Source organism: Leptinotarsa decemlineata, unplaced genomic scaffold (genome assembly GCF_025532065.1).
Source record: "Leptinotarsa decemlineata unplaced genomic scaffold, Ldec_3_MD MMD2_tig00026354_RagTag_RagTag, whole genome shotgun sequence".
Taxonomy (NCBI): domain Eukaryota; kingdom Metazoa; phylum Arthropoda; class Insecta; order Coleoptera; family Chrysomelidae; genus Leptinotarsa; species Leptinotarsa decemlineata.
Genome location: NW_027412702.1, coordinates 11,039,574 through 11,062,959, shown reverse-complemented (window position 1 = coordinate 11,062,959; position 23,386 = coordinate 11,039,574). Strand labels below are relative to the sequence as shown.

General features: G+C 35.6%; 3 protein-coding genes across 3 annotated transcripts in view; 2 read left to right on the top strand and 1 right to left on the bottom strand.

Annotated features, from left to right (window-relative positions):
* nudC (nuclear distribution C, dynein complex regulator) overlaps positions 1–23,386 on the bottom strand; it is a 191,066-nt gene that overhangs the window by 35,237 nt on the left and 132,443 nt on the right. The window lies entirely within an intron of this gene.
* Positions 1–23,386, top strand: part of LOC111501905 (uncharacterized) — a 167,908-nt gene that overhangs the window by 17,496 nt on the left and 127,026 nt on the right. The gene's annotated exons all lie outside the window — the stretch shown is intronic.
* Positions 6,580–23,386, top strand: part of LOC111512529 (uncharacterized) — a 344,576-nt gene continuing 327,769 nt past the window's right edge. The window contains exon 1 of the mRNA XM_074184473.1: positions 6,580–6,627. Within this exon, the coding sequence (XP_074040574.1) occupies positions 6,595–6,627 (33 nt within the window). The 5' untranslated portion in view covers positions 6,580–6,594. The remainder of the gene's footprint in view (positions 6,628–23,386) is intronic.

The window sequence follows — 23,386 nt, the reverse complement described above, 5'->3', positions numbered from 1 at the left end:
GAAAATTGTTATGGAGAATCATCGAATCACTGTTAGGAAAGTTGCTCGGGATGTCGGCATATCGGGTGGCTCATGCTATGTATTTTTTTGAAAATTTTTGGCATAAAGTGTGTGGCAGCGAATTTCGTGCCGAAATTGTTGAATTTTAACAAAAAAAAAACCGTCACATAGGCATCTCTCAGGAATTGTTAAATAACGTCAACGGCGATCCAGATTTGCTAAAATGGTCATAAGTGGTGACGAATAATGGGTATATGGTTATGACATCGAAACCAAAGTCCAATCGTCCCAAATGAAGAGCCCAGGAAAGCCAAAACAAAAAAATCACGTCAAGTTCGATAAGAAGTCAGAGTTTTGCTGATTGTTCTCATCGATTACCATGGCGTAGTGCATAACCAGTTCTTGCTACATGGTCGTACGGTCAATAGGGAGTATTAGCTTGAAGTTATGCACCGCTTGCAAGAAGTAATACGAAGGAAACGTCCGGCATTGTGGAAAAATAAATCATGGCTTTTACATCACGATAAGCACCTGCATGATAATGCTATTGCATTGCTTGGTCATAAATTTTTGGTAAAAAATAAAACCGTAATCATGCCCTAGCCACCATATTGATCAGATTTGCCCCCCTGTGACTTTTTCTGTTCTCAAGATTGAAAATACTTGTAAAAGAACGACGTTTCGCGATTGAGTGGATAAGAACTGCCTTGAGGACTGGGAAAAACGCTGGCCCTAGTGTATTATATCTGAGGGGGACTACGTTAAAGGGGACAAAATAGAAGCTGATTGTAGATCTATATTTTATCGATGGTAACCTCAACGTTCAAAAATTTGTTCAATTCCTTGACACACAGGTGAATGAATGCAACAGTCTTTTATTTTTATTTAAACTATGATAATCTATTTGAATGTCATCTCACCTTCCACACAGTGATTGATTGGAAGGGGCGGACTAATAGAAAGGCCTGCGAGATTTTTGATGTATCACTAAAGAGACATTTGAACTCGGAAGCGTTAATTGCGCATCCTAATTCGCTTGATTATTCACGTAAAAAAATTGTAGACAACTATGGTCCACTAACACCAAAAATATTGAGAAATTGGTTTGCGAAGATATTTTGAATATAGTTCATAAGTCTGTATGTATTTTTGAATTATACCCTTTTTAACGCTGTTGTCAAAACAGTTTTTATAGAATAGAAATCACTAACTACCATTATCCGTTACAAAGTGAAAAAATAGTGTAAACACCTGGATTTTAAGATACCTTCAAAAGTTTTGTATTACATTTCAAACAGAGTTTTCCCTCACAATTGCATTTTTAATTTTTCAATCTTTCGATTGACGATCTTCCGCCATTAAAAGTAACGACACACTAATTTGCGGTTTATTTGAGATAGGTCTGGGTTTGTACAAGGTCTACAATTATTTGTGAACATTCATCGTGTACATTACAATTTATAATCGACATGTTGGCATTTTTATTGAACCGGGTAATATTATTCAAATTAAATTTGCAAGAAATTATCTATTCTCTAATTTACATAGGCGATAAAAACAGCATTCTTCTTGGCATTCAGAATTCCCAAATCGGTACCATAGTCGACCTCAAACCAGTTGACAGCTGAGAAGTTTCGGGAAAATACCCAAAACACATTGTCTACATTTTATTTGAGAAACATCGACTAGATTAATTTTTAACGTTTATACCACCAATTTCACCAATGTTTTGATTGTCGTTTAAATTGAATATTTCGACAAATACTAAAAGCGGAAATAAATTTTTCATCATTATTCTTGGAATATTATTTAACTATGAGAGAAACCAAAACACGAGTATTTCATACGTATATCATGTTCGAATTGTTATTTCTTTTTATTTGTTTTTTTTTCAATGTAATTAGTGAATTTTACTGGCTTTACTGTTGAGTTGGCAGAACCAGAACAAGATTTTTCACTTTAAGGAAACTTCGAACTTACATCGATTTTAGCTATTCACCCCTTTGAACAATTTTTTGCTCCCTGTGTTTGCTTAGGAATCTGTTCAAAATCTGTTTTTCCTTTAACCAGCTGTTGCACCCCTACTAACAACCCTCAGGAGTCGAAACTTGCGCGAACTAAGGACTAACGAGGTCTTACCTTTTAACGTCAACCCTAACACGGGTTGGACGATAGCAAGTGAAAATCGATCGTTCAGCCTGGGGTTTGCCACGTCGAACCGACCGGCTATCGACCGACTCACAGCCATAGATAATTATACAGAATATAATTTCTGGGTTTGTGATCTATAGGTTTTATTCCTGATATTTGGTCTAGGACTGCGTTGTGCAAAATGAGAAATGAAAATTTCTATGTTTTTCACTTTTATAAAAGTGGAAAAAACATAGAACTTTTCATATCTCATTTTTCATGATGATCTCCTACACGTTGTAACGGTTACTGCGGTATGCATTATCGAAGGCGATGAGTCAACGGACGAAGTGCATTCGTTGTTCTTATAATACATACTACGTAGTAGCACTTAGTCGGTTGCCTCACCGCAGCCGTAGACGAAATGTCAGACGTTAAAACCTGCCGACACCGGCCAGCAAACCCAGAAAATAGCTCTAACACAGCTATCTCCTTCACTGAATTAATCGTTACTTGAAAAATCGATAGACATACACATATAAAACTGTGTTTCATTTCAAGGCAAAATTCGTTTCTTCTTGTCTGCCACAAAAACTGATACTGTATAAAATATTCTCGTTGTAAAAAAAATGTAAATAAATTTAATTTCTCGCTAATCCAAAAATTACATTTTTCATTCGAAGAACAAGAATTTTGTTTTGTTTTCAACTCGATTTTTTGGAATTGAATAAAAAGGGAATATGAAGCTATTGTTGAGGATGAACTTTGCTATGAGCTGAAGCTGAACGTCTCAGTTTTCAGCTACAAAACTTAAAAAATTATTTTTGATAAAAATAGCCATTCAATCCCCAATCATTTTGAATTCATTGACCTCACATAGAAAATTAAGTATAAAGCTCTTAAATTATCAATTCTAGGAAGTATCTATTTCAACTTGTTTCAGTGTCCTTATACAGGGTGTAACTAAATAAGTGTAAAACATTTAAGGCGATTCCTCATCGAAAAAAAGATAGGATCTTTCATATAAAGAAATTTCATTGGAACATCCCTTGTTAAGATACAGCCCCTTAAAGAAGGTACATACAATTTGTTATAACAATTTTTTTCACAAGCACTAAAAAAGTTACAATATTGAAATTGACCTGACGTTTTGTTCTACCAAAAAGACACTTAGCCAGAAATTTATTTGGGGTACCCCATGATTGTAAGGGGTGGAAAACGCAACCCCTAAAATTTATTTCCAATGTAACTTTTTGTCTTATTATTTGTTTACCATTTAAAAATTCATTTCCGATAGCCTGTTTCATTCTAAACAAAAAATGTCTCTTGGGTTTTTTGTCCAAAATAAACCAGTTCGCAGCAAAAAATTATTTTAGGAACAACTACAGAGATACATCGTCATAAATGCGAAAATTCGAAACTAATCTATCTAGTAGGTCGCTATTAGCGATAGTGATAATTAAATTGGTATGACGCTGTCAATTTGTGAATTTTCAAAATTGAATTAATACTAATTGTGTGTTGTAGTTCTGTTCTTAATTTGTTACTTCAATAATTCACCTGTTATTAAAATGGCATGCACAAATGAGGAAATGGCTGATATGCATTACGTTTACGATCTGTCGCAGGGGAATGGGTTAGAAGCTTCTAGAAGATATGCTGAAATGTGTCCTCAACGGCAGCATCCTTCACATAGAATATTTGCTCGACTTCATCAACGATTACGAGAATATGGTTCATTCGACAAAAGAACGCAGGATTGTGGTTGCCATCAAGAAGTACGAACACCAAAGCAGGAAGCAGTACCTACTTAATTTGATTGAAGAACAACCTACTACCAGTACTAGAAAGATTGCTTTCCAGCTAAATGTTGATCAATATGACCGTATTTCGAATTTTAAAGAAACAACTCTTATATCCTTACCATCTGCAACGAGTACAGGCATTACCGCGAGACTTTCCGAACCGTCTTGAATTTTGGAATTGGATGCTGGAAATGATTAGGAAAAATTGTGACTTTCTGAAGACGATAGAATTCACAGACGAATGTAGTTTTTCTCGGGACAAGATTATTAATTTTCATAATTACCACATATGGGCTGATGAAAACCCTCACGCTATTGTCGAAACTAACCATCAAGAACAGTTATCTCTTAACGTGTGGCTCGGAGTTATTGGGGATGATTTAATTGTGCCTCATTTTCTACCTCCTCGATTAAATGGTGAGGCATACGTTCAATTTTCAAGAGAAGTGCATCCAGTACTGCTGGAGGAAGTTCCTTTTAGCGTCAGAAGGGATATGTTTTTTATGCATGATGGGGCTCCCGCCCATTTTAGTCAAGTAGCACGTCAGCATTCAACTGAAACATAATATGCAAATCAGTGGATGGGTCGAGGTGGACGACAGAACTGGCCCGCTCGATCCCCGGATCTCAATCCTCTCGATTTCTCTATTTGGGGCCATTTACAGCATTTGGTTTATCGTACTCCTGTTCGCGATGAAGAGGACTTAAGAAACAGCATCATCGATGCGTGCAGGGTAATCAGAGAGACTCCAGGATTATTTGAGCGAATACGTGGCTCAATGCGCCGACGTCTAAACGCATGCGTAATGTGTGAAGGCAGACATTTCGAACATTTACTATGATTTCTATATGTTGTGTGTTTTGTTATTAATAAATTAGTTTTGTTCATTACCGTTCAATCGTTAATTGCAGGTACTAACTACAAAATAACAATAAATCCAGTTCGCATTTAAGACGATGTCTCTCTGTAGTTGTTCGAAAAATAATTTTTTGTTGCAAACTGGTTTCTTTTCGGCAAAAAACCCAAGAGACATTTTTTGTTTAGAATGAAACAGGCTATCGGAAAACATTTTTAAATGGTAAACAAATAATAAAACAAAAAGTTACATTGGAAATGAATTTTAGGGGTTGCGTTTTCCACCCGTTACAACCATGGGGTAAACCAAATAAATTACTGGCTAAGTGTCTTTTTGGTAGTAAAAACATCAGGTTAATTTCAATATTGTAACTTTTTTAGTGCTTGTGAAAAAAATTGTTATACAAATTTTATGTACTCTCTTCAATTGGCTGTATCTTAACAAGCGATGCTCCAATGAAATTTCTTTATATGAAAGATCCTACCTTTTTTTCGATGAGGAATCACCTCCTTTACATGTTTACACTTATTCAGTTACACCCTGTATTATTGTTTGATTCTTAGACCTTGATTCACTCCTGTGATACTATAATACCCTGTGTGATCCAGAACATTTGAAAGATATACATGCTCATACCATTGAGAAAAATTAGCTCATCTGTATTTGAAAAAACCTGCTTAGTCTTCCAGTAATTACTTACTCAATTGCTACCTTCATATTCCACCAGTTTAATGTAGCATAATGTAATGTGTTCGGATATTGTGCACCTTTTTTAAAAACGCATTCATAATTGAATATAAGAAACTCAAAAAAGCTCATATTCGGTTCCGGTGCCTTTCATCTGCCAATTCAAAACAATAAAAACTTATAATTTTATCGAAATAACCAATAATTTTATGTTTTTTGGAGCAGCCGTTATAACTCCGAACGTTACGGGCCACTCGCACGCTATAATATTCGCCGATTCTTAATTAGTTCAACCTTGGTCGGGATTTTGAATTTTCTGAATAAAAAAAAAATATATATATTAATTATGTAGGTGCTTGCAGAATGCGACCCTACGTCGACTTCTTTTGGTCCTCTCCCAAGCGATGTCGTTAGTTTCAATGTCGCAGATGGCTGATGACGTTGACGTTCGGAACCTTGACTTTGCCGTGCGTGATATGAAAGAAAACGTTTCGTCGTTTATTAGTTTATAAATAAACTAATGGTCCGGTGTCGTTTAATGTTTACATGCACACGTAAATGAGTGTAAGTTTTCATTGGACTCCTTTCATGACATTGTCAAAAATCATCATGATTCACAAACGCTCTTCAACCATTAGTCCAGTCAAAGTGAAGAAAAGTGCAAAGCATACAATAATTCACTAAGAGCTGAAAATACTTTCATAATTTCACTATGCTCCACCGATTCCATAAGTACCAAACAATTCATTTAAAGTAAAAAATTTAGGTTTTTTGCATGAAAAATGAAAGTTGTAAGACATGCAATTCTCAACAAAAATTCTTCTTATTATTTTCTTATTTTCATTCTACGAATAATTCCAGAGATATCGCCATTTCAGAGGTTGAAGAAATCATATGAACATTTGATCAGATTCCACGTAAACTACTCTGGTTGGAGTGTCAGCAACAAAGAATTTAAGTTTCTTATTTTTCAGCTATAATATCCCAAGGACATTGATAACTAACGAAATAATTTTATCACAGTTTTCGAAAGCACGTTATTTGGTAACATCCCGACGCCGAAGGCGGAGGGATGTTACCTAAAATAACGTGCTTGAGGAAGTTGTGATAAAATTATGAGTTATTTATCAATGTTCGAGGGATATTCGGTGAGAAAATTTTTTGCAATTCGAACAAAATTATTTATTGAACACACAGTTATTAAAAGAACAATTCGTATAATGATATTCCGTTGATCTTGCTGTATTTGCCTCGGTTACTGCATAGGTGTTTCCACGCATACTATTGATTATTTGGTTATGATGTTCCTGATCAATATTCAAATATGAACACCAAAGCGAGGAAGTGACATTTTCGAAATAAATTGAATTACTGAAATGTCAAACAACTTTATTGTGTTGGTTGCTTAGCAATGTCATGACATAAGTGATAACTACCCGTGAAAACTATCCATGGGTAGTTATCAGTGTAATGATGGTTTCATTGGTTATTTCGACACACATGACTAGAAATAGACAAATTTGATAGGATAATTTTTTTGGCAAAAAATTTTCACAGTAATTAAATGAATTAAACATGTTTTCCTAAATTATATTTCATATTTCACTTTAATACAGAAAAACTACACAAACTGAACAAGATTTGAATGATTCGTGTATGATATACTACAAGCGGTATTTCACAATACCACAATTACAGACACGCATATGAAATCATTTCTGGAAAAACATTAACGTTCTTCGGAAAATATTAACCAAATTACGAGTACTCATTCTACAAGGTTAAAGCATCACCGTAGCGTAAGTACGATTCAATTCACTGAAATTAATTGCATTAAATTACACAAATTGAAATGAACTTTACGAAATTGTAGTCAATCTCGAAAGTGCAGATTGTTTTCAATTTTTCTTTCATTATCAACAAGGTCTTTTACACAATTAACAAATGAAGGGAGAATCCGATTTTAGTACTTTTTTCCAACTTCAACAAAAAGTAAAAGAGCCGAGAATAAACATGGCGGAAAAATCACCAAAAAAACTTGCATTCAAAAAAAGTTTATTTAGGAAAATATTCAACTTCGTTGATGACGTTGGGCCTTCGAGCCGGATATTCAGTGAATAGCAGTTGTCACTGACTTTGAGCCCCAAGACAGAAGTATTCCAATTTTGATTAACTATTTAATTGATAAAAGTTGTTTACCACAAATTGAAGTGATGTGTACAGTGCCTCTAGAAATTTTGGGAGAGTCATATCTATTTACGGTATTCTACAAAAAAACCAGGACCGCTTTGCAATTCTACATCTTTCAAAGAGAATAATCTACGACAAATCGAATGAGCGATTATATATTTTGATACACTCAGTAAGAGCAAGTCTGCCGATTAAAACTGTTTATTTTAAAAGTAAAAGGAATTGAAAAAAAATTATCCTTAAAAATAACTACAATGGTTTGATTATTATAAAAATTCTTCTCATTTGCCCTCAATATCAATCGAGGGAGATTTCGATGAGAGATTTTTCAAATTTAATATCATAAGTATGTCAAAGGCTATGAATAATCACCAAGCCAAAAAGCAAATGTCATTTACTGCCTACTAGTAAACGTAATTTGGAACACATTTCATAAGCATACATTTTTGTACCACATTGTTACTTTTTTGCCACAAAGGTTGTTTTGTATAAATAATAAAAATGAAATAAATACTAGTCTTACCAATTCGATAATAAAGCACATATGGTCTCACCTGGAACAAAAGAAAATGAACATTAGTAAAACACCCACAAGCAACAAATATTGTATGAAAGACATTTTTGGAGGGACCTTTTCAAATGCATACATCTGGATTGATCACATAAAAAAAATCATCACTCAGTAAAGAGAATCACTATTCCTGACTATGCTGGATCTCGTACACTCAAGTGAATTAGCGCTCATTTTCAACTTCGTAGGTTACGTTATTTTTTGATAAAGACGTGTCTCTTCAATTTCGTAGGCTAGACTTTCTAGGAAGACAGCGAAAAAAAGAAATGAAAAAACTACTTCAACATAACAAGAACCGGCTGTCTAAGAGGTCATCATCGAAAGTAGCTCCGCATACGATATCGAGAGAAAATGGAATCTGGTCTGTAATGAATGTAAAGTATGGGAGGAAGAGATGTGGTTGGGATATAATGAAAGGAAAACATAATGCGTGTAAATACAGGCCAGACGGGATGAAAGACTCCCGGTGATAAGAATAAATCTGATTGAAATCAGAATGATTGTTAAATATTTGGGAATTGTGGTGGACACTGGACTATTGTTCATAGACCACCACAAGGAGGTTAAAAAAAACTGAAACTGGCGGGGAAAATGAGGAGATGGACCGTGAGGAATATTGGACTGAAGAGAGAGTGTATCAGAATCATATATGGAAGGGTAGCGAAACCTGCAGCTATGTATGGTGTGCAAGTGTGGGGGAGTAGGGTGTACGATAGTAGAGTCAGGAGCCAGCTAAGCGCAGCGCAGAGGACTTTTCTTATTGCCGCATGTGGGCCGCGCCCAGTGTAATCTCACGTATAGCCCTACTTCATATTGAAGCTGGGGCCAGATACCATGAGTGGAGAACGAATGGCGAAAGGAGGGCTGAAAACAGAATGAAAGGTATAGACAAATTACTCCCCTGGACGCAAGGGAGGCTGCTGGAGGAGATGCAGGATGAGGAGATGGCTGAGGTATATGTGGATGCCGGAGCGAGGATCGACGAGGAAAGAATGGGCATAGGTTGGGCGTATGAAAGGAATAGGGGTGAATGGGTTCTAGAGAATGAAAGGATTCCCGGACACAGCAGCATGAATGAAGCTGAACTGATTGCGATAGAGAGAGTGATGGATATGTGGGGTATGAATGAGAATGTTGGAGTGATTAGTGACTTCGCCATGGCGGTGGAAAGCGACACGAGTGAAGAATAAAAGGGTGGCTGTGACTCAGAGAATGACTGAAGACAGGTATGAAACGGGTGCACGGACCGAAATCATATGGCGAAAGAGCCATCAAAACGACAATCCTGGAAATAGAAAGGCCCACGAGGAGGCCCCGAAAGGCATAAGAAAGGATAGCATTTCATGGAATGCAAGAAAAATGAGTAGCAAGAGCGAAGAGAGAAAGATGATAAAGGAATAGATCACGGAAGAATGGCAGCGAGAATGGGATAACGGCATGACTGGGCGACTGCTCTACAGAGTCGAGGAAGGCAGTTCAACTGTTCACGGGGCACGGTAACTTTCCGGGTTACCTGGCCAGATTCAACCTGGCACCGGAGGTGCCCTGCCCATGTGGGTCGGTCGGTAGCTAGGAATCACACTTTGAAAAGTAAGATCTCCTTAATCCTTAGCTCGCACAAGTTTCGACTTCTGAGGGTTGTCGTTCGTAAGGGTGTAACAGCTGGTTAAAGGAAAAACATATTTTTCAAACAGATGTCGATGGGGGAGCCTGAAACGGCAGAATATGTGATCGAGAGATGTATAGACGGAAATAGAGTTGGGTGACGAGAATGGAAAGAATGGCTCGAACAGGAAAAGGGAGAAATGCAGTTGAGAGATAGGAATGAAAGGAGAAATGAATGGATACGCGTTGCGAATGAATGGGCAGAGAGTATAGTGAGGGATGAGCGGGACGAGCGAGAGGCAATCTACCAGTTTGCCGAAACTGGAATGGTGACGATTTTCCCAATCTGGGCAGACCTAAGTACACATAATTTGTTTGTGAAACTTTGATGTTCGGGCAAAATGAATGTTTAAAAGAAATATTAATAATCTTTCATTGTTGAAAACAAACAAAATTGTATTTAATTAATGATGAGCTAAAAAAAGGCAGTATTTGTTTTATGGACTAGTTTGTGTTTATCTTTACTTTACTTAGGATAGTTTACTTGAATTTCTAAAAATATAATATTGTGATGTAATGTTGTAATAATATAATGAATTGTAATTTATTTTGGGAATCAATAAAGTTTTGGGTCTTCGCCCCGCTGGTTTGGATGAGTACGGGTCCCTCAACAGTGTTGACGTTAGATAGAGGGAAACTGCCTAGTTGTAAGGCTTTCGAGCCAGGCCAGCGGAGAGCAATGGCATTATTCATGTCTATTTAGGAGATATCTGAACAAAATAGAATTGTAAAGTAGATATCTTAGCTGCAGATAATAAAACGAAGGGTACATTGAATCACAGAAAGCAAGAAATTTGTGGACATCCGAAACTATGTCCAGAAGCATATGACAAATATTGAACAAACCAGTACAGGGAAATAATGGACGGAAAACTCAATAAGCAGAAAAACAATTGTATAAGTGTTTAGAAGTGTACTGAGCGATATATATCCAGGATGGAAACGTTTCAACGCAATGTATGAAGAGCTATTTTAAGTCAAGACTTATATTCCACCTTGTAAAGCTATATTATTGCCATAACAATTCAACTTTCGGAAAATCCAATTAGCAATTGCAAAACTGACAATGCGGACTATAAAAAACCATACATACCTAATCGTTAATTGATTATCAATCAATAAGGTTGTGCAAGTGGGATGGTTTGCACAATACTTCCGAATGGCAAACCCTGAAATGCTTATCGGTTACTTCACGAGTAATATTGTTTTACTTTTGAGGGACAATCGCCAATTAGAAGGTTCCTTTGCGAGATAAAATTCAATTATAAACTCAAAACAATCAATTCCTTATGAGAAAATCCAATGAAATACTTTTACCGCTTTCAAGGAAGTCGACAATATTTTCAACTTTCATTATTGTCAATAAAAAAAAAATAAATTGATTCTTTTTTATTTAAATGATAATTAACGAACAAACAATCATGTGTTTACCAGAATAACGAAAAGAAGGAATAACAAAGTTGACAAAGCAACGTCATACAATGAATGATAAGGTCGTATAATGCATGAAGCACAATCGAGAAGAAAAATATATTCGTGCATTGATAAAAAATTATTAGAAGCAAACTATTATTTATCGAACAATTCACTTTGAGATATTTATCGCCTTTTCTTTGTGCTTTACTGGCAGTACACAAGGGACTATGCAGCTTTTAATGCAAATTGTGATTATGACGCTGTGGTCGAGATTATTTATTGGGCTATTTGGAAGTTCGAAGGCTGTTTGTTTATGGAACTTCTATTATAAATTAAACTGGGTGCAGTGGCGTAACAAAAGGGCAAAATCGATTTGTTAAAAAATTATCATAAGAACTAGTTGGGTTACTTACTAGTTGGGGTATTTGTCTCTAAAATTTGATGATAGACAAACAATCGACGTTTATTTATGCCTCCTCCTCTGTCCGATAGCAATAGTGTTTACCAAAAGTCGATTGTCCATTACAGTTAACGTGCGTATCTCTCATTGAAGCTTTCAGTATGCGCAAGAGTTTCAGACTCTTTTTCGAAAAGATCGTTTCGAGTCACATTCAATTTAAAAGTTCTTTAAATTTGAAAGATCTTGGATGAGGGCGATGACATCTTCCCATAGGAAGATGCCATCTATGCTATCAATAGAGAAATCTATTCTTCAATATCAAAGATAAGCAAGGCTCCGAAGGCTCTGATGAGACCTATGGTGGGTCGAAACAGCGCTGGTTTTGCCTCTGGTTTTCAGCTAGATACCTTGTAGTGGAACACAGAGGACGAATCTTGTCGGCAGTCGATGTCAAAGCTGGGCTTTGTAACTGACTGCCTTAGGAAGTCTAGTTTATCTTTAATATGATATTCTCTGTCGATCCCATAAACATCATCTCTGTAGTGAAAGATTTCATCGCCCCCATCCATTCAGTCTCGCCCTTTAAGGACAGTTGAGTCCAGCGGATCCAAGATGGATAAAATTATCATGGTGTAATCACTTGGACCTCTCCCTATGTAAAATATTTTGAAGGAAATACTCAATCTACGGCACTCTTGATTTTTCATAAAATGTACTTCGGCACTCCAATCGCAGAAGCGTTAAGTGAGGTAAATCTCATTTCTCGTGTCGAGATATTTTTACAAAACAAAAGCAAATAGGTTTATACACCAAGGTTATTATACATCTTTAGCGGGTCGAAACAACACTGCCTGGTATTGAACGATGAATGCTTTGTATTTGGGCTCTGGTTTTCAGCTTGAAGGATTGTTGTAGGTCTGGATGGATATTGTAGAAAAATGTTTTCCCTTATTATTTACATTGGAAATAATTCCAACGTTGGCCAACTCGCAATCTCGAGATGAAAGAAATGAACATATATCCTAGAATACGATGAATATAAAAACAGAAGCTTGTTCGATGAATTCCCATAATCACTCTGAGAATAGTTAAATAATGAACTATCATATGTAAAGTTTAAAATTGAAAGTAGATTCCATTCTCAGATTTAAATTTGGATTTCTAGCAAAATTTCTAAAGTCTAGAGTTGATAATATTCCATATCAGCACGACTATCAAATTTTCAAAGTCTACTCAGTCCAAAAGACAAAATAACATAGATGGCTTGAAAGACAAGATAAATCTCTTTCATATGTATTCACTGACAGTACGTTACGATATACTTCTCATTCCGTTCAATCACTTGTTTCAGAGTCGGAAAAAATTTTTCCAGAAGAAATTGCTAGGTCTCAGTGAGATGGAGCAACACTACATTTTGCAATGAGTGTCAAAGCCTATCGCAATCAAGTTATTTCTAATAGTTAGATCGATGGACGCGTTATATTTGGAACTAGCGAACCGCCCCGGCTCCGCACGGGTGCAATGCTGATACTAAATATAGATTCACCCAACATAAATTTAAGAACATGGAGAAATAGTGATGAAAAGATAATTTTGTTTAATGGAGGTTTTTTCCTCCGCGGCTAGCGCCCCAGTTGGAATATTTAAAAATCATTTCTTATTGCACATCTACAATATAAAATGAACTTAGGTATAAAATTTCAGCCACCGAAAATATACAGGTACGGAGCAACAGTGACGAAAAGGTAATTTTCATTAGTAAATGTGCCCCTTTTATCTCCGGGGGCTACCCAGTTGGAATATTTAAAAATCCTTCCTTGCACAATATAGCTGTACTGAGTGAAGGCGTCCCAGTTAGAATTTTTGAAAATCCTTTCTTAGGACGCATCTAAGACATAAGAACCACATACCAAATTTTAGCTTCCTAGGACTTACCAGTATGGAAAAACAGAGATGAATGAGTGAGTGTTAAGTACGGATGTCCCTCCCCCTCTCAACTTTCGAAAGGAAAAATATGTTGGGGTCGGATAAAGTTCATGTGAAAAGGTATCTAATAGGACTCCAAGTCCTATCCCAAATATCCATTTAATTTAGTTACGTCGATGAAACTTAGAGGCCGTTGAAGAACCGGATAGGAAAATTTGGGTCTACACATCAAGTGGCGTAAAATCCAAATTCGAATAGAAATTAACAATGATATAGTTGGAAAGCCGGACACTTTTTGAACAACAATGTATTCAGTAAACCTAGCGGATAAATTTTGTAAATCCATGATTGTTTGGAAGAGGATAAAACTCAAGCACTTCAGGAGAATCATCAAGGCGCTCTAAGAGCGGTGCCTGTGAGAAAGTAGCGATTCCCATTGGATTTGAATTGCTGAAGACTGAATCGATTTGGAAAGACGTTCTCAGGAAGTTTATTCCACATAAACGCAGTTTTCTAAATGAAAGAGTTCTTAAACAGCGAAGTTGAACTTCTAGACGATGAGCAGCCACAGTACGTCGCGTATTTCTAATATGTATCGCCTTTCTTCGATGTTCCAGAGGATCAAGGTTACAAGTGATGTTCGTGTCTCCAATCAGGTGAATGCTCTTTTCTGGATGAAATCCAGCAGCTTTAGGGTAAGAAGGTCCGATCTGAGCTTTATAAAGCATCAATAGTTGCTGAGGTGTGTACAGTTTTCTGGTTCGGAACAGTGTTCCAAGCTTTTGAGAAGCAGCCTTTACAATTCCAGCGACAGGATTGTGCCAAGACATATTAATGTCCATTTTTTTTAACCCCCAAAAAACTTATCGAAACATTGGAATCAATCAGTTTTCATTCGAAGAGTTGATGAACCGTTTCTCATAAGCTCTTTCCTACTTGTGATTCCTGAGCATTCTTGCCCAATCTTTTCCTGTCAGCCATTTTCCTAAATTCTTCATGGCATTTCCAGATCATCATGGCCGTCTGTAAGAATATTCAACCTGTCATTTCGTAAGACTTCAAATTGATATTTCTTGTGCATTGCAGGATCCCACACACTTCCGCCTAGAAGACATACTGATCAAGCGAATGGAAATTTTTACCAGTACAGTATATTTAAACTTCGATTACCTATAACCGTGAAGTTTTTGTCTGAAGAGTTCTTTGGTGTAGTTCCTAAACATTCCTACATATCGGAACATGTAGAAATTTCTATTTGTTCCCTTAAAACTTCATTAATTGAAACTACGTGACCTGGCGAACTTTGTAGCGTATTAGAATTGATGACTGCTTGTTTAGTTGTTTGTCGACTTATATATTAACTTTTGTAAGTATCTAATTTTGGTGAAGCACAAAACAAAGTGCTTAGCAGTACCAGAAAAGTATAGTAGATCAATACAAAAAACAGTAGAAAATATATTTACGTTCAAGGTAATTTACATTAGGGTCCAATACTACATAATCATTATAGAAAACCAAAGTGAATCATCAGAAGATTTCAAATTTCAAATAGAACAGTAGTTCGAGAGTCGAAATAGGAGGTTTACTGCAAAAACAAAAGACCTAGCAACACTGAACATGACGCTTTCTCGTGCGATTTTTTCTTTATCTGCAGTGATCTATTCGCACCATTCTGCAATCTAATTGTATTAAGGCTTCGTTGTGAAAGATCCGATCTTATCGCTGTGATGAATATTACCGATGCTTTTATAAAGACATAACAATCATTCATGTGAGCACAATCACAAATATCATAACCTCAATTGTCTTCGTGCGCATCATTTACTGGAATAGGGAGGGAGATAAATTCAGGGATGTCTCCAATGTTGTTGGTGGTGTGGTTGCTTCTACGAGTATTATACCTAACCAAGCAAGTCGAAGCTATCGAGATCCTAGACCCTCTACTTTCGGTGAATACAACTATAATCGATTTGGATGGGCCCTACTTTCTCGATCCTTCTTGTTATAAGGACACTCATGTTTAAATGTTAACGGTTTCAAATAACGTTGACGTTAATGTTGTTGTTTTCTTTTTAATTTTCTTGGATTTCATGATTTCTGCATGTGACTACCAGAGATTTTATCCTAAGACAGCGGAATTTATCATTTGTTTCAGTCACATAAGAATTCCAATAATCGATTTGAAAGGTTTACGGTCGCATAAGAACCCTTAATGAGTCGCCACTGCTACAAACCAAGCAACTCTTACGACGAGAGATAAGGATCAACGTCGGTCTTTTTTTCAACGACCAGTATAGTAGTAATTAGTGTTCGGGAGTAAATCAAGTCCGTTTTGCGTCACATTGCAAGTATTCGTTCTTTATACTGAGATTTGATTCGAATCGATAGGCGATCTCGAAAGGGGTTTTCGCTTCCTATCTGATTAAGATTCGAAATAAATCAAGTCGACAGCGACGTCGTCATTGCTTTGTTTTGTTAATTGAATTTGAATATCCCGTTGATGACCGGGAGGCGTTGTTGTGAAAGGTGATTTATGAGCACCTGGAATTATTGACAACAGAAATACAAAAACGAGATAGATATTATATTATTCGAATATTTTACGACATATGAATTTTTATGTATTCGTTGGGTTTGTATTTTCTAATACTAAAAGAATAATTTTTGAGCAATCCACTATTTTCAATGGAGAGTAATAATTTTGTATACATTTTTTTTCTTCCTCAAAAAGGGCCGAGTTTCTGAAATTCTCTATCGTTGACATTCAAGTTCATATCGATTGTAGAGATCATCTTCAAATCGATATTTCGACACTAATTATATCATGCCGCCACCAGAGAAGAAGCGAACTCAGCATTATCTCCTGACTCTGCAGAATTTACTTGTTTGCTCATTTGTTTTATTCAAGTCAGTCAGTAACTAGCATTCACACTGTTAACATCGTTCTTTTGAGCTGAAAGTTGTATTTCATAAATAAATAAATCTTTTTAAAAAGGAATTTTCATCACTCGTTGATGTTTTTGGCGCAGTCGGTAGGATAATCAGAATTGTGACGAATCGATCGCGCAGTTTTCGTGTTAACGATTGACTGATTATCGAACTCGAAATTGAATTTTGGTGATTAGTTTGTGGACTTGGATTACGGAGTGGCTTCTCAAACTTCAGAAAACCCAGTCTATTGGAGACCCGTACCCATTGTCAACAGCCTTTCATCGAGTTTTGGGACCAACATAGCCCAATTCTGCAAGGAGCACTGCCTGGAGAAGACAGAATAGCCGATCCAGACACAACCCCTTATAGTGGATAAGTAGATGAATACCATGCTCAAAGTCGTACTCATATTGCTGTAAGTACAATTTTAATGTCGCTCAATCAACTGTTGAATGCATTAGAAAATTTGGATATAAATACTCCTTCAACTGACTCACAAAGATTTTCAAACCCTACTCCTACACAAAACACAATCCTGAGACCACCTCTTCTCAATATTTTGCCAAATCAACTCCCCGTTATAAATATGGCTCAATTTAAAGCAGAATATTTAAGTTGCTTGCCAGAATTTGATGGCAACCCCAATGACCTTAACAGATTTTTATCAATTAGTGAATCACTTATCACAAACTTTTACGATAATATCAATGTAGATAATTTTCAAAACATTTATCTGCTGAACTCAATCATTTCCAAATTAAAAGGAAATGCAAAGACTATAGTAAACATTCAAGGAGCCAAAAATTGGCAAGATTTGAAAACAATATTAACTAGAAATTTCTCAGATCAAAGAGACGAGGTTTGTTTAAATAGAGACCTTGTTATGCTCAGACAATCTCATAACGAAAACGCTCAATCATTTTATGATAGGTGCTTGAATATTTTGAATTTGCTCTGTAGCTACGTAAATGTTCATGAAACAACAGATGTTGCCAAAACTTTAAAAAGAGAACTTTATCAAAATTTAGCACTAAAAACATTTTTATCCGGACTCAAAGAACCCTTAAGCACCACACTGAGATGTATGAAACCCAATTCACTTAGTGAAGCACTACAATATGTAATACAAGAGGAAAATGTTCACTATTTTCAAAATTTTTCAAATAGAAATGTTGCAAAATCTGTTGTAAATCAAAGACCAATACAACAAAGATCAGGAAATATCCCAAATAGTAATAATACCTCAAATTTGCACAATCAAAACCATTCATTCAATTCTAACACTCCAAATAACTTTTTCCAAAGACAAAATAACTTTCCTTCCCAGCCTATTAATATTCAACAAAGGTCTAGACCTCAACCACAACATTTTCCAACAAATGCACAGGTTTTCAAACAACCGCCTCAAAATGTTTTCAAACCTCAAAACAAACCGCAACCGAGACCTTCCCCTATGAGTTTATCAACACGAAATACTCGTTTTCAACCAACACAAATGAGTGTTTCCACAAGAAATACTAATTTTGTACAGCCATCCACGTCTTTTGCAAATAGGAGACCACAGCCTCCAAGAAATTGGATTAGTGAAGAACTATTTAATACAGAAACGGACGAAATCAATGAACCCGACCAATCTTTTGAATCCGATGAATATTTTGATACTGCTCAAAATATTGCCATTGATAATCAAGCTGAATCATATAATGAACATTTTATTTCCGAAGACATTGAACCACCAGAAAATGAAAACATAAATTTTTATTAAGTGCCTCGGAAAATGTCAATACGAATCCACAAATAATTTCTTTCAATTCCTCAAATTCAAGTGAACTATCATACATAATTTTTCCAGAATACAACCTCAAACTTTTGATTGATTCCGGTTCAACCAAATCATTCATTGACCCCGAAATCGCCTATAAATATTTTCCAAATTCAATTAAAAATGACCCATTTATAGTATCTACCGTTTTTCAAAAATCTGCTCACAAGTACAGTGCGGAACTTCCTTCCTCCCAAATATTCAATTTACCAAAACCAATGAGTTTAAAATTTTTCTTATTTAAATTCCATAACGTTTTTGACGGTCTCATTGGCCTAGACAACCTTAAAATTTTACAAGCTAGTATTAACTTCGACAAAGGATATTTAATAACACCATACACAAAAATAAAACTTTTATTTTATCAGACTAGTAACGAACTTAATTTAGTCACAGTGGCGCCGAGATCAGAACAAGTGATAAAAATCAAAACATCTATTCCTAATGGCGAAATTGTAATACCTCATTATAAAATTCATAATTGTCAAATACCACAATGCCTCAGCACAGCAAAAAACGGTTTTGCTTTAACAACCATTTTAAATAACACAGTTAAACCAGTAACGTTAGATTTTTCGAAACCTTTCTCAGTCGAAAAATTTGATAGAAATGAAATCCAAAATATTGACTTGAACAATTTTGAAATATCTACCAACCGAAAGTTAGACCTGTCAAAGATAAGAACCGAACATATGAACGAAGAAGAAAAATCAAAAATTCTTGAAATTTGTGAAGAGTTTTCTGATATATTCTATAAAGAAGGAACTCCCTTGACTTTCACAAGCAAGATCAGACACCACATACGAACGACAGACGAAATACCTATTTATTCGAAATCTTATCGATACCCGTTTATTCATAAACAGGAAGTCGAGAATCAAATAAAAAAAATGCTTGATTCAAAAATCATTAGACCAAGTAATTCTCCATGGTCGTCACCCATATGGGTCGTTCCCAAAAAGGCTGACGCTTCAGGACAACAAAAGTGGAGGGTAGTTATCGATTATCGGAAGCTCAACGAGAAAACGATTGACGATAAATATCCCCTTCCAAACATTCATGATCTCTTGGACAAGCTTGGGAAATGTCAATATTTCACGACATTAGACCTGGCTAGCGGTTTCCATCAGATCGAGATGGAAGAAAAAGACATCGAAAAAACGGCATTTAACACGGAAAATGGACATTACGAATTCCTCAGGATGCCATTTGGTTTAAAGAATGCTCCAGCAACTTTCGAGAGGGCAATAGATAATATTTTACGAGGAATTCAAAACGAAAAATGTCTCGCCTACCTTGACGATATAATTGTATTTTCCACCTCTCTTCAAGAACACTTGGAACGACTTAGGTGCGTATTCCAAAGGCTCAGAGATGCTAATTTCAAGATACAACTTGACAAATCTGAGTTCCTACGAAAGGAAGTTGCCTACTTAGGTCATATAATAACTCCTGATGGTGTTAAACCTAACCCAGACAAAATTAGAGCTATAAAACATTTTCCCCTTCCCAAAACTACCAAACAGATCAAAGGTTTCCTTGGTTTGTTAGGATATTACCGTCGCTTCATTAAAAATTTCGCGAAAATCACAAAACCTTTCACGAGATGCTTAAAAAAAGGCGCTAAAATCGAACACAACAATGAATTTATTTCCTGTTTTGAAACATGCAAAAACCTCTTAATGAACGAACCCATTTTGCAATACCCTGATTTCACGAAACCCTTTAACTTGACAACTGACGCCTCTAATGTAGCCCTAGGTGCCGTCTTGTCACAAGGAACTATAGGTAAAGATTTACCTGTGGCATACGCCTCAAGAACCCTAAATGATTCCGAGCAAAATTACTCCGCCATTGAAAAAGAGTTATTAGCCATTGTATGGGCCACAAAATATTTCAGGCCGTACCTGTATGGACGTAAATTTAATGTCATAACGGACCACAAACCACTACAATGGTTATTTTCACTAAAGGATCCCAACTCTAAACTACTGAGATGGAGAATCAAACTAGAAGAGTTTAACTTCTCTATAATATACAAAAAGGGCAAACTCAATACCAACGCAGACGCCTTGTCACGCGTTGAAGTACATACCAAAGAAACAAGAACTTTTTGGGAAGAGCTAGATGACATACTCCAAGAGTCCGAGCGTCTAGCAGGCCCATCTGTTTCTTTTAACCCTCAAAATCCAATTAATACTAACCTAGATACCCCAGACTACCAACCGTCTTTAGATATCTTAGAAATCGGTCAACCTTTACAAGACAATGACAACATCTCTATGGTAGTAAACGTAGAGGCACCCAACACTGAAAATCAATTCGAAGAACTATCTATTCCCCTATTAAATAATAGCAACGAAATCGAACAAACTCACGAAAACAGTACAAGGATAGACAATGAAACCACCCTAGAAAATACTCAAGAAACCGAACAAACCGATAATCATACTGTTCATTCCAACGCGGACGAAAACCCAATCGTTAATATCCCAATAGTAAATTACGCTGTTAATTATGGTCAAAACCAAATCGTTATCTCATCAGTTTTGCACTCCCCAGCTAAACCAAAGATCACAATATTATTTGAGAAAAAGAAAAGAATTAATGTTCAACTTTCTAAAAATAATTTGGAACAAGAAACTATCAAATTTATTAAAGAATATATTGTACCAGATAATCAATACCACCTATTCTTCGAAGATCCTAATTTATATGAGCCTTTCTCATTGATCTTACAAAAATATGTCAGAAGTACTTCACTAAAATTCAAAAAATATAATAAGAAACTTCTAGATGTCACGAAAAAACGGGATATAGAAAACACAATCAGAAATTATCATGAAGGAAAATCAAACCACAGAGGCATCGATGAAACACTCCAAAGAATAAAAGAAAAATATTACTGGCCGTATATGAAAAACTCGATTCAAACATTTATTAACGAATGCGAGTTGTGCCAACGATGTAAATATGATAGAAACCCCGTGAAAACACAGATGAATGTCACACCCACTGCGGTAGGTCCTTTTGAAATTGTTCACATAGATGTTTTCACCTTTGAAAAATCCAAATTTCTCACAATAATTGACAGTTTCTCAAAATATGCACAAGCATACTTTCTCGACGCTGTCGCAGGTACTGAAGTTGCGAATAATTTAATTAACTTCTTTTCACACCATGGCATTCCTAAACAAATAATTTTAGATAACGGAACTGAATTCAAAAATGCAGTAGTTACGGAACTACTTGCTTTACATAAGATTAAAGTTCACTTTTGTTCTCCAAATCATCCTCAATCAAATGGAGTCATTGAAAGATTTCATTCCACCATTTCCGAGCATCTTCGCCTTCTCAATACAAAAGGATTTTCAAAAACACCAATAAAAATGAAAATGATATATGCAATTCTAGCTTACAATCACTCCATTCATTCTGTAACTAAATTGAAACCTATTGATGTTATCAATGGTCACACAACCAGTAACGAACCTTTTGACATGAAATTAAACCAAATACTTCTGAATGACTACGTCGAACAACACAAAGAACGTGCGAAACTACTTTATTCAAAAATAAATTCCGACATTATTTCGAAGAAACAACAAACAATTTCCAAACTGAATAAAAATAGAGATTCTCCAGAAATATTTAAACGAAAACAGAAGGTATTTGTTAAAACTCACGTACGGAAAAAGAACGCTAATAAATTCGCTAAACCCAGCAAAATTACATCAGTTAATAAAAACAGAAAAATTCTATCTACTGCACATCAAGCAAAGATTCACATGGACAATGTCAAACGCCCACTTCGAAGAGTTTACTCTTTCGACAACTAAACATATGTTTATCGTTTCAGATTACCCGGAGTTCTCGCGACCCAAGAAGCAATAACACTTCGAAACCTTGAGAATAATCCCGGCTTGATTCCCGTAAAACTTGGCTCAGCAAAAGTACGAGAATTTTATCATTCGATTATTCATTATTATGATTTGAATCCGATAATAACTGAAATTAACAAATTGAAAACTAAATCATACAATCTAGAATATTTAATTTCAAAAAATGCAGATTATTTGAAAGACACCTCAAACTATTTGAGAATTTTAAAATTTGTAGAAGAAAATGCTGAAAAGAAGCTTATTGAAATACTACCACATCCAAGCAGAACTAAAAGAGGTTTAATAAATGGCTTAGGGTCAATTTTTAAAGCTGTTACCGGCAACTTAGATGCAAATGACGGTGAACGTTACGAAAATTTAATAAAACAGCTGCAGCAAAATCAAAATGCACTGACAAATAATATAAACACACAAAATACTTTAGCAATCTCTTTGATTGATAAATTCAATAAAACGGTTCAGCAAATAAATCATAATGAAGAAATGTTGGCAGAAAAAATAAATCAAATTTCAAAAATAGTTCAAAATCATGCTTACAGAGAAAATTCAAATTTTATCAAAGATATAATGAATCAATTAATCAATATGTTCGAAATGATTATATCAATTCTTCAAGACATCGAAAACTCGATATCCTTTGCAAGAATTGGAATCATGCATTCAAGTGTAATGAAAACTAATGAACTAAAAAGAGAACTAGAGTCTCTTGAAATTAAGTTCAAGAAAAATCAATTACCGATAGAAATTAGTTTAGAAAATATACCTTTGATTGAAAAATTAATTAAAATTGATTGTTACATACTCAACAACAAGATAACCTATATTCTCCATGTGCCAATAACCTATTCCTCTGAACTGAACATTTACCATCTTTATTCAACTCCTATTTATACAGGGGGTCAATTTAAGGCAATAGTACCGCGAAATAAATATTTACTAAAAAATGAATTGTACTACGCATTCATGAGCGACGCTTGCATGAAAATCCGTCCACAGTTATACATCTGTGAACAAGCTGACCTCTTCGAAGCAAAAAACACCAACCCTTGTGAAATCCAGCTTATAGACATCAAGGATCCATCCA